The sequence below is a fragment of the Hyla sarda genome, chromosome 1, assembly GCF_029499605.1.
Source record: "Hyla sarda isolate aHylSar1 chromosome 1, aHylSar1.hap1, whole genome shotgun sequence".
NCBI classification, from domain to species: domain Eukaryota; kingdom Metazoa; phylum Chordata; class Amphibia; order Anura; family Hylidae; genus Hyla; species Hyla sarda.
The window spans coordinates 349324955-349337145 of record NC_079189.1 but is presented as its reverse complement, the minus strand read 5'-3'; the positions used below and the strand labels follow the sequence as shown (position 1 = coordinate 349337145).

The window sequence follows — 12191 nt, the reverse complement described above, 5'->3', positions numbered from 1 at the left end:
TTGCCAGTGATCATACTGCACTCAGCCAATCACCGGCTGCAGCAAAGTCCCGCCTCGGTCGGCGATAGGCTGAGTGTCAGTGTGACATTTTTGGCCCCGGTAGCAGGTGCCGCCCCGAAAACATCATATTGCCGCTCAGCCTATCGACGGTCGAGGCGGGACTTCGCTGTGGGTGGTGATTGGCTGAGTACAGTATGACTCACCGACCACCGGCAACCAGGAGCAGGATCGCGGCGGAAGACGGAGCAGGTTACCGGAGGAGCGATGGCAGGTTTGTACCTCTTTTTTTTTTACTGCCGGCAGTTTGAATAATTTATACATCCCAGAGTACTCCTTTAAGGGAGATATAATCAACGTATATAAATGGCCCATACAAAAAAATATGTCTAACAAATGTTCCAGGTTAAACCTCCTCAAAGGACAAGGGGGGACTTCATCTGTTATGGAACAGTCTACATCAGGAACTGGTCACAGCAGGAACAGTTGAAAGCTTCAAAACTGTGTGTGCACCAACAGCCCCTCCATAAACTTTAAAAAAATATGTACAGTACAGACCAAAAGTTTGGACACACCTTCTAATTCAAAGTTTTCTTTATTTTCATGACTATGAAAATTGTAGATTCACACTGAAGGCATCAAACCTATGAATTAACACATGTGGAATTATAGACATAACAAAAAAGTGTGAAACAACTGAAAATATATGTCATATTCTAGGTGGAAAGTGTCCCCAAGCGCAGTCACAAAACCATCAAGAGCTACAAAGAAACTGGCTCACATGCGGACAGCCCCAGGAAAGGAAGACCAAGAGTCACCTCTGCTGCGGAGGATAAATTCATCCAAGTCACCAGCCTCAGAAATCGCAGGTTAACAGCAGCTCAGATTAGAGACCAGATCAATGCCAGTTCTAGCAGCAGACACGTCTCTAGAACAACTGTTAAGAGGAGACTGTGTGAATCAGGCCTTCATGGTAGAATATCTGCTAGGATACCACTGCTAAGGACAGGCAACATGCAGAAGAGACTTGTTTGGGCTAAAGAACACGAGGAATGGACATGACCAGTGGAAATCTGTGCTTTGGTCTGATGAGTCCAAATTTGAGATCTTTGGTTCCAACCACCGTGTATTTGTGCGATGCAGAAAAGGTGAACGGATGGACTCTACTTGCCTGGTTCCCACCGTGAAGCATGGAGGAGGAGTTGTGATGGTGTGGGGGTGCTTTGCTGGTGACACTGTTGGGGATTTATTTAAAATTGAAGGCATACTGAACCATAGCATCTTGCAGCGGCATGCTATTCCATCCGTTTTGCGTTTAGTTGGACCATCATTTATTTTTTTCAACAGGACAATGACCCCAAACACACCTCCAGGCTGTGTAAGGACTGTTTGACCAAGAAGGAGAGTGATGGGGTGCTGCGCCAGATGACCTGGCCTCCACAGTCACCAGACCTGAACCCAATGAAGGCAAAAGGGCCAACAAGTGCTAAGCATCTCTGGATCTCCTTCAAGGCTGTTGGAAGACCATTTCAGGTGACTACCTTTTGAAGCTCGAGAATGCCAGAGTGTGCAAAGCAGTAATCAAAGCAAAAGGTGGCTAGAACCTAGAATATGACATTTTCACACTTTTTTGTTATGTATATAATTCCACATGTGTTAACTCATAGTTTTGATGCCTTCAGTGTGAATCTACAATTTTCATAGTCATGAAAATAAAGAAAACTCTGAATGAGAAGGCGTGTCCAAACTTTTGGTCTGTACAGTATGTCACAGTGCACCAAGAATTTAAAGGAATATTCACATCTTAACTACTGCAGTTAAGCTTGTAGGACACATCAAGGTAAATACATGCTTCTGCAGAGCACCTCTGAGCTATATAACTGTCTACATGTTCCATGCCACACTACTTCTAGCTTAACAGAAAATTGGCCCTACTGTTCTGTCTCCCTAGTTTGTCAGTTTTATATACTTAAAAAAGTAACAATTTTTTTTTTTTGTATTTACAAATGAAAAACAAATATATAAGAATATGCCATACCCAGCTGATGGTTTTCAGTGGCAAAAAGTAATAGTAGTGGCAGAAATCTAGAATGAGAGTATAGCCACTAAGGAGCTGAGTATAGAAGCAAAGCTGGAGAAACAGCCAGTGATTATCTTCTCCAACACAGTTGTTTATCCTGCAGGTAAATAAAAATTCATAACATTAAAAACTTTTGTTTTGTCCTTTTTATTACTGAGCAATACAAAAAGAAGCCTAAAAGTAAACCCATAGGGGAGAATTATCAAAACCTGTCCAGAGAAAAAGTTGCTGAGTTGCTTCTTCCCTTTTTGAAAAGGCCTGTGAAAAAATGAAAGAAGCAATCTGACTGGTTGCTATAGGCAACTCAGCAACTTTTCGTCTGGACAAGTTTGGATAAATCTCCCCCATATCTGGATTAAAAAAAAAAAAAAAACTTTATATGTTGCTGAGATGGCAGGACAAACATACAATTAATAGTGCAAATTATTCTTCTTCACCAATCTCACCTAAACTCCCCAGGGCTCCAGCTGTGACATAATGTGGCCCCCACAGCTACTGCCTGCTAACAGATGATGTCACATAATTTTCATTTTTTTTTTTCCCTTTAATTTACTGCTGTTTCCAGCAACACACTTTTTTTTTTTTTTAAAGATCCATATAACACAAGTGTTATCCCCATAAAGCACACTCAGAACCTATCCACAGTAATGAAATGTCTGGGTGGTGGGGGTTCAACCACTGGGATCCCCAATGATCAAAAGAAAGGGGGTTCTCATGTCCCAACTGAATGGAGCGGTGGTCAGACATGCCCACTCAATTCAACTTTATGGAGCAGAAGGTGGCAAAACACATTTTGTTATATCGTAACGTGTTATCGTATTTATCGGCATATAACACGCACTTTTAAAACTTAAATTTAAGGCAAAAGGCCTGCCTGCGTGTTATATGCCGATAAGTCTTCTGGTCACTGATTTAAAGCGGCTGCAGCAGCGTTTGCTTGTTAAGTATTAACAGCACGGCCGCAGCCACTTTAAATCAGTGACCAGCGGCGTCTCCTCCCCGCTCTGTCACTTGTTTTCTCCCGCACTATCCACAGGTACTGGTGTGGTGGATAGTGCGGGAGACGCTGATTAAAATGAGCCCTACCTTGCCCGGATCTGCCCTACCTTTTAATCAGCATCTCCCGAAAAATCCACCACACCAGTACCTGTGGATCGTGCGGGAGACAAGTGAGTTTTACTTTTCATTTCCCCCCCCCCCCCCACCTCATCAATCCCCCTTTCCCAGCTTTTTATAGTTTTGTTTATTTTCCTTACCTGTCTGCGCTTCGGCAGGTCAGGCCAGGCGGGGGGGGGGGGTCTTGCAGGGGTCAGTGAAGCAGATGAGTTACGTCCTCTGCCGGCTTCTCTGTGCGGCATCACTTAATCTCCTGTAGTCAGGAGAGGACGTAACTCATCTGCTTCACTGACCCCACAAGACAGCCGAAGCACAGACAAGTAAGGAAAGGGGAAGAGTGGTCTTCAACCTGCAGACCTCCAGATGTTGCAAAACTACAACTCCCGGCATGCCCGGACAGCAGTTGGCTGACCGGGCATGCTGGGAGTTGTAGTTTTGCAACATCTGGAGGTCCACAGGTTGAAGACTACTGATCATGCCATAGGAGGAACATGATGGGGGGATGATGAGACGGGGAAATTATAAGGGGGGGGGGGGGGGGATGAGACAGGGGGAAATGATGAGGGGGGAATGATGAGGGACATGATGAGAGAGGGTGGGGGTGGGTGATGAGACAGGGTGGGGGGGGGGGGTGATGAGGGGGAAAGATGGGGGACATGATGAAACAGGGTGGGGGGGGATGATGAGACAGGGAGAAATGATGGTGGGGGGAGGCACTAAATGCTTAATGTCTGTATGGCTAGTGGTGGTCTATGACAGGGGGAAATGATGAGACATGGGGGATGATGAGACATGGGGGTGGCAATGAGAGGGGTAAATGTGGCACACTGATAAAATGGAAGGAATGATGTGGCAGTGGAGGGGACAGGACCAAACTGAGGTGCAGAAGAAAACGAAGTTAGGGAGATGATGTGGCATTTAGTCCAAGTCATTTATTTGAAGTTTTATTTTTTTTTTTACTTAAATTTCCCTGTTAAAATGGGGGTGCGTGTTATACGCCAGTGTGTGTTATACACCGATGAATACGGTATCTAATGGGATCATCATCAAATAAAAGGATTTAAAAATTGTTTGACATTTACCACGGACAATGGTGATCCATCTTTCTGACACAGTGTCCACATCGACTGCAGTGGTGAGAGCGTTTCGGTCTCATCATATTACATTTGTTGCATAGTTCCCAAAATTCTTTTTCTATGGAAAGTACAAAAGTTATTACTGTTACTAAACATCCACCTCTTTTGGTTTCTTGATTTTGATGGAATTTCTGAGATGTTTGCATATATAAAGAAGCCCCATTAACCCTTTCCCAAACTATGATGTAATAGTGCGTCATGGGTCGGGTGAGGGGAATATGGCATTGGCCCACGTCATAACCGGCAGATGCCTGCTGGTTTCAGTAGCTGGCATCTGCAATTATTGAAGGACATCGAAGCTAGCTTAATAGCGATCACAGCAGTTAAACATTAAATACCGGTAATCCCTGGGGTCTAGGGGACCCATCTGTATCTCCACAATGTAATCGTGGGCTACAGATGGGTTACGGTAAGTAATTTAAAGTTTGCCAGCTTTCCCAGATAACTTGCCATCATATAGTAGAAACATTTGTAAGTTACCATTACCTGTAAGGGGGATTTTAAGACTATCTTGCAGTTTACCAGGATCTGCAGTGGAAGCTCTTAAAAGTGAAACCACACAAAAAACAGAAGCTGTATAATAAGCTGAAAGACACAAAAATATATAACAATCACCAAACCTATATGCATTTTCTTTGCTACAATACTGTGATCTCTCCCTGTTTTAGGGAGAAGTCTATCAATTAAGCCTGGTAGGGAAGGAGAGGCCACAAAGAATCACCCGACTTGCGGTTGAGGCAGCATAAAATGCACCCTTTGGGCATCAGATCCCTATCTGTAGCATGCTCCATCGTCGAAACTATTAGATTAGCCAGGAATTCCTACTTTTAATAATTCTCTAATGTACAAGTAGTACATACAAGATACACTGCTAACATTGGTCATATAGACTTCCCTTCCTTTAACCCCTTAAGGACCCAGCCCATTTTCACCATAAGGACCAGGCCATTTTTTGCACATCTGACCACTGTCACTTTAAGCATTAATAACTCAGGGATGCTTTTACTTTTTATTCTGATTCCGAGATTGTTTTTTGTGACATTCTACTTCATGCTAGTGGTAAATTGTTGTCAATACTTATATCATTTGTTGGTGAAAAATTCCAAAATTTTAGGAAATAAATTGAAAATTTCTCTAACTTTGAAGCTCTCTGCTTATAAGGAAGACACAATATGTCTACTTTATATTTTCATCATAAAGTTGACATGTTTTTACTTCTGGAAAACATCAGAGGGCTTCAAAGTTCAGGCGCAATTTTCCAATTTTTCACAACATTTTCAAAAATCTGAATTTTTCAGGGACCAGTTCAGGTTTGAAGTGAATTTGAAGGGTCTTCATATTAGAAATACCCCACAAATGACCCAATTATAAAAACTGCACCCATCAAAGTATCCAAAATGACATTCAGTAAGTGTTAACCGTTTAGGTGTTTCATAAGAATAGCAGCAAAGTGAAGGAGAAAATTCAAAATCTTCATATTTACGGCGGGTTACGGCAAGTTTCCTGTTAGGAGTTTGCGCTGTGGTGAGTATGTCCTGGGTCCTTAAGTGCCAGGGAGCGAAGGCGTACCTGTACGCCCTGGGTCCCTACGTGGTTAAAAGCTTCTTCAGTCACACAAAGTTTAAATCATAGTTAAAAAAAAATCTGAGTTATAGTCTGGGTATACAGGAGTCCAACGAGGGGTCACTTACTCAATTTACAGATTCATTGTCTGTACATATTCATTGTCTATATGAATATGTAAATTGACCCGACATTCAACAGCCCACAGCCCACCCCCCCCCCTCCAAAAAAATAAAAATGCACAATTTGTTGCAAAAAATGTTCACAGTGAATGTGCTGCATTTACCCCTTATTTATTGGAGAAACAAGTAGGAGTAGTATAAGCTTACAAGAGTGAGGTAGCTCTAAATAACATTACATTGTCTAAGGCTGCGTTTACACATTGCATTTTACAATGCTGGGAAATTCCATTGCAGCAGGCTCACATTGTTTTTAACTGGACCTTCCGTGGCGGAAACATCTGCCACAGAAATTCCGATTCATGACTCTGCAGAAACACGTGACATTTCAAATCTTTCTCCATAATCCACTGAGAAATAAACTCATCTATGGAGACAGAGGATATTTATTTATTTATTTATTTTTGCTTCTAATTGTGTATTTATCATTCTATTCACATCAATCAATGCATCAGTAGGGACTGTATTTACTTGGCGCATGCATGCTCCACAAGGTATAGCCATTTTACCCAATAGCCAGATCCCAGGCCTGTGCTCGCACATGTACTGTAATGTAATTTTCTTACTCTTATCAGCCATGCAGTCACAAATATCTTTTATGCTTCCTATGGATAATAGTGCTTGATATAATGTGATAACACTGTGTAAGTGTATATTGCCATCTGTACGCTATCTGGCACTGCACATATTTGTAAATCTGTGAGTTGTCATTTTTCCTTGGGAGTGAAAGTCCCGTGTCCCTCCCTTGTGGTGGTGGGAGGTGATTGATGTGTCTGCTCATGCAGCCTTGTTCATGAGTCATCTCTTGTCCATTACTGATGGACAAGCTGATGCTGCTGCCGGATTGGTTAGTGTCCCAGTAGATATGAGGACCTCTAGTAGTGGGATTTTCAGGAGTCATTTGCTTTATTAAATAGTCTTTTAATAAATGGTCTTTAATTTTCACCTGTAACAACATAAAAATATTTTGGATCTGATAATGCCCAAGTATTCCCTATTTTATGTGTGATATCATAAGGATTTCCATCATCTGTTGTAACAGTTTATTATCCTACTGCACAAGGCAGGTCATCTCTATGGCCATTGAATGGCATTCCAGTCTGTATAAGACGAATGCAGGAACTGGACACCATCAAAACTGCAGCAACAGGATATTGGGATGGGATTTCAAACTCTCTTCAATGGTTGCATGAAGGTTTAACTTGAAAATGTTAGAACAATAAAATAAACCACTACAAATTAATTCATTAAGTGGGCATTTCTTTACTAAACTTGAGATATATGGAGCAAGCACCTAGAACCAACCTGTGTAACCTACCCCATATTGCAGCAGCGTTTAAGTCTCCCTCCTCAAAGCGTGGGAAGAGGATGAGTTTTGGAATAAACACTGTGTTGTAGAGCCAAATGAAAAAGATAACCCCAACACAGCACCATCCTTGTGGATCAGCAACAAAGTGTATGGGTAGCCCCATTGTACATAGTCTGTTCTCTTCCCAGGAAAAATCTAAAAAGGAGTAATCTGTATAAGAAAAAAAAAAGATAGATAGATTAAATATACACATTGTGCTCCATAAAAATTACTACATTTATAAAACTGGTTGGTTTCTGGTGTAAAAAGTCAAGATTAACATTGGTTGGGTACACCTTAGGAGTTTTACATGAAGTCGCTAACACATGCACATATGGGGAGATTTATAAAAACCTGTGTAGAGGAATAGTGGTGCAGTTGTTCATAGCAACCAGATCACTTTTTTTTAAGAGGCCTCTAAAAAATTTAAGAAGAGCTCTGATTGGTTGCTATGGGCAACTACACCACTTTTCCTCTACACAGGTTTTGATAATTTTTCCGATACTCCGCTATCTTTGCCAGTTCTTTAGCAGCAGTGTGCGCATGTGTGACCACCACACCCTTCCGACAGAATACTGGGGATCCCGTTTTACAGGATTCTGTTCAGACCCCTCAACAATCAACACCCCCTGTGGTTGTGGACAACCCCTAGAGTATTAAGAGCAGCATTATACAGACCTTGAATGAATGAAGCACTTGGCTCTGGGCTGAAATTGTACATGTTGGGGTCAACAATATGGTGGTAACTAGAGATGAGCGAACTTTTAGTAAATTCGATTCGTCACGAACTTCTCGGCTCGGCGGTTGCTGACTTTTCCTGCATAAATTAGTTCAGCTTTGCGGCGCTCCGGTGGGCTGGAAAAGGTGGATACAGTCCTAGGAAAGAGTCTCCTAGGACTGTATCCACCTTTTCCAGCCCACCGGAGCACCTGAAAGCTGAACTAATTTATGCAGGAAAAGTCAGCAACTGCCGAGCCGAGAAGTTTGTGACGAATCGAATTTACTGTAAATTCGCTCATCTCTAGTGGTAACCATACAATTGCTGCCTGCACCTTAATGATTTCATTAATGAAAAATATATCATTGCCAATTTAACTCCAGGCATACCTACTATTTCAAGCAACTCCAAAATGTGCCCATACACATTAAAGTTAAAGGGGTTATCCAGGGAAAAACATATATATATATATATATATATCTATCCCGAGACGTGTCATCAGAGAGCACTTAAACAGAAAAGAACAAATAAACTTCTGCAGCTCATAAGTACTGAAAGGATTAAGATTTTTTAATGGAAGTAATTTACAAATCTGTTCTTTCTGGAGCCAGTTGAGATAGATATATATATATATATATATATATATATATATATATATATATCTCAACTGGCTCCAGAAAGAACAGATTTGTAAATTACTTCCATTAAAAAATCTTAATCCTTTCAGTACTTATGAGCTGCAGAAGTTTATTTGTTCTTTTCTGTTTAAGTGCTCTCTGATGACACGTCTCGGGAACTGTCCAGAGTAGAAGCAAATCCCCATAGCAAACCTCGTCTACTCTGTGCAGTTCCTGAGACCAGCAGAGAGCACTGTTGCCAGACAGAAAAGAACAACTCAACTTCAGCAGCTGATAATTATTGGAAGGATTAAGATTATTTAGTAGAAGTCATTTACAAATCTGTTTAACTTTCTGGAGCCAGTTGACCTATAAAAAAAAAGTTTTTTCCTGAAATACCACTTTAAAGACAACGGACACATTCAACCAAGATCAAAACAACGAACAATTCTTTCAGTCAACCGATGACTTCTAGTGTCTGAAAAGAAGTCGGGCATGTTTGAAAATTTAAACCTATAAAAGGGGGACATTTATCATTGTTTTCTTTGGTAAGCAAACATTTTTTCTTTGGTTTTGCTTATGTCGGAGCTAGGACCACGCGGACACTACAGTCTCCAATAGACTGCAATGTGTTTCGGCAGTATTTCCGCCTAAAGAATGAGCAATGCCATTCTTCAGGCAGAAATATTCAAGCAGATTTTCTATTCACAAATTCCGAAGTGAAACCCAAGTGAAACCCATTCACTACATTATACATTTTAGTAAGCGGAATATCTACCTGCAATTTCAAAGCGGAATTGCTGGTGGAAATTCCGTAGTGTGAACCTAGCCTAAATGTACTAACCCAATTTTTGTTTGTTTTTCCTTTTCATTTCAGATCCGTCTATCCTGTGGGCTACTTCAAATTTGGTGTACTACGATGACCAGCGGTTTTTTGCTTAAGAAAGAAGGGGGGGGGGGGGGGTTGAAAGAAAAGTTTTTTAAACTTTTTTTTTTTTTTTCTTTACAGGCTTAGTAGTGGAGGCCGTCTAATAGACCAAGTCCATTACAAAGCCGGGCCTTAGCGTTAGCCCCAAAAACAGCTAGCGCTAACCCCCGATTGTTACCCCAGTACCCACCGCCACAGGGGTGTCAGGAAGAGCCGCTACCAACAAGCCTGGAGCATCGAAAATGGTGCTCCTGGGCCTAGGCAGTAACAGGCTGGCATTATTTAGTCTGGGGAGGGCCAGTAACAATGGTCCTTGCCCCTCTTTGAAACATTAGGCTGTTGCTGTTTGGTAGCCATCTGGCAGAGAATAAAAATACAGGTACCCCTTTGCATTTTCTCTTTTATTATCTAATTATTTATGGGGGGGGGGAAAAAGGCATAGGGTTCCCCATATTTTCAATCTCAACCAAATACTAACCAAGCAGCAACATCCTGACATTACTAGGGTGGGCGAGGATCATTGTTACTGGCCCTCCGCAGCCTAAATAATGCCAGCCTGTTACCGCCTAGGCCCAGGAGTGCCATATTTGACCCTCCGGGCCTGTTGGTAGCGGCTCTTCCTAGCAACCCTGTGGTGGTGGGTACTGGAGTAATAATTGGGGGTTAGCATTAGCTGTTTTTTGGTGCTAACATTAAGTCTTGGCTTAGTAATGGATTCCGTCTATAAGAAAGGTTCCACTACTAAGCCTGTAAAGTAAATAAAAAAAAAAATAAATAAAAAAAAAAGAAAATAGGTTAGTACATTTATTGTAACCCACCCGCACATTTCCCACCCACATCGACTACAACTCCCAGCATGCCATTACAGTAATGACATAATGGGAGTTGTAGTCATTCAGGGGTGTGGAAATTTTATAAAAACTACTTGTCCACGGGACTAAAATGGAGCAAAATCTACTTGTCCCTCATGACGATCCACTTGTCCGGACCAATTTTCGCTTTTGCTTCATTTCATTTTTTCCTCCTCGCCCTATAATAGCCATAACTACCTACTATAAGGATACCTTTAAATTTTTCAATAACATTCTCTGAACCAAAAAAATATATATATATTAAGGGAAGTGAAATTGAAATAGTAAAAGATAATTTAGCAGATTTGGTGGTTTTCTTTTCTACGCCATTTACCTTGTGGTTGCGGTAACATGTTAGTTTTATACTTTAGGCGCCTGATTACAGCAATACCAGATTTGTATCGTTTACGTCATGTTTTACTAATTCTGAATTTTTTCAAATTTTTTTAATTGCCATTTTTTAACCCCTGTAGCTTTATTTTTTTTCCACATATCGGGCTGTATGAGGGCTAATTTTCGCTTTTTAACTTTTTTTCTGGGATATGATAAAAATTGCAAATCTGTGGTTTGGTATTTTTTATACATTTACCGTACGGGATACATAATGTTATATTTTAATAGGTTGTACAATTACGCACGAAGCAATACCAAATATGTTTATTTTTATTATGTTTACATGTTTTTATATAGGAAAAGGGGGTGATTTGAACTTTTAACATGGAAGGGGTTAATGCAGCGGTCTTCAAACTGTGGCCCTCCAGATGATGCAAAACTACAACTCCCAGCATGCCTGGACAGCCAACGGCTGTCCTGCCATGTTGGGAATTGTAGTTTTGTAACATCTGGAGGGCCACAGTTTGAAGACCACTGGGTTAATGTGTGTCTTTCAAACTTTTATTAAAACTTTTTTTTTTTTTTTAACACTATCACACTTATATGAGGAATCATTAGATTCCTCAGACAGATGAATAGAGTTCTATTGACACATGTTTTTACAGCTGGGGGCTGCAGAGTATGGAGCGGGCACGAGTCGGCAGCCCGCTCCATACAGACTGCAGAGGTCCGGGCGACTTGTCAGGTCCAGCCCTGCTTGCCCGAAGCCGGGCTAAGGGCCTGACAAATTCATCTGCCCGGCGCCCGGAACTGCTTGTCCCGGGCGTCGGGCGATAGGAATTCCACATCCCTGCAGTCATGCAGCAGGGCTGGGGGGAGATGTGCAAGCGGGTGACAAGCTGGGAGTTGTAGTCATGCGGCACGGGCGACAAGCTTGTCATCCGCCCGCCCAACACACTCCCCCTGTGCCGCACAACTACAATTCCCAGCATGTCCTCACAGTAAGTTGTAGTAGTGTTACGTGGGCGGGAAATGTGCGGGCGGGTGACAAGCTTGTCACCCTCCTGTACATCTCCTACCCGCTCGTCCCACCATGCCTGTGAAAATGAAAGTTAAAAAAAAAGTCGCACAAAAAGTCTCACCTGTGACTTTTTGTGCGACTTTTTTGAACATGCCGTCATAGGCAAGTTTGTAAGCCAGGTCTGACCTTGCTTACACTTGCGACTTTTTGAAGGGGGTTTGCGACTTTTATTTGCTTATGTGCAACTTTCGCAATGATAAATCCAGGTCCACCACAAAGAAAAAACTGAAAATTGCTTAGGTAG

The 12191-nt window shown here is 41.8% G+C and overlaps 1 protein-coding gene across 6 annotated transcripts in view; it reads right to left on the bottom strand.

Moving 5' to 3' along the window:
- ZDHHC21 (zinc finger DHHC-type palmitoyltransferase 21) overlaps nt 1–12191 on the bottom strand; it is a 45830-nt gene that overhangs the window by 18706 nt on the left and 14933 nt on the right. For all 6 annotated transcript variants that reach the window (XM_056521181.1, XM_056521190.1, XM_056521199.1 and 3 more), the window contains 4 exons: nt 7390–7590; nt 4816–4914; nt 4276–4387; nt 2036–2174 (listed from right to left, as the gene is read on the bottom strand). In XM_056521181.1, coding sequence (XP_056377156.1) covers nt 2036–2174; nt 4276–4387; nt 4816–4914; nt 7390–7590 — 551 coding nt within the window. The remainder of the gene's footprint in view (nt 1–2035; nt 2175–4275; nt 4388–4815; nt 4915–7389; nt 7591–12191) is intronic.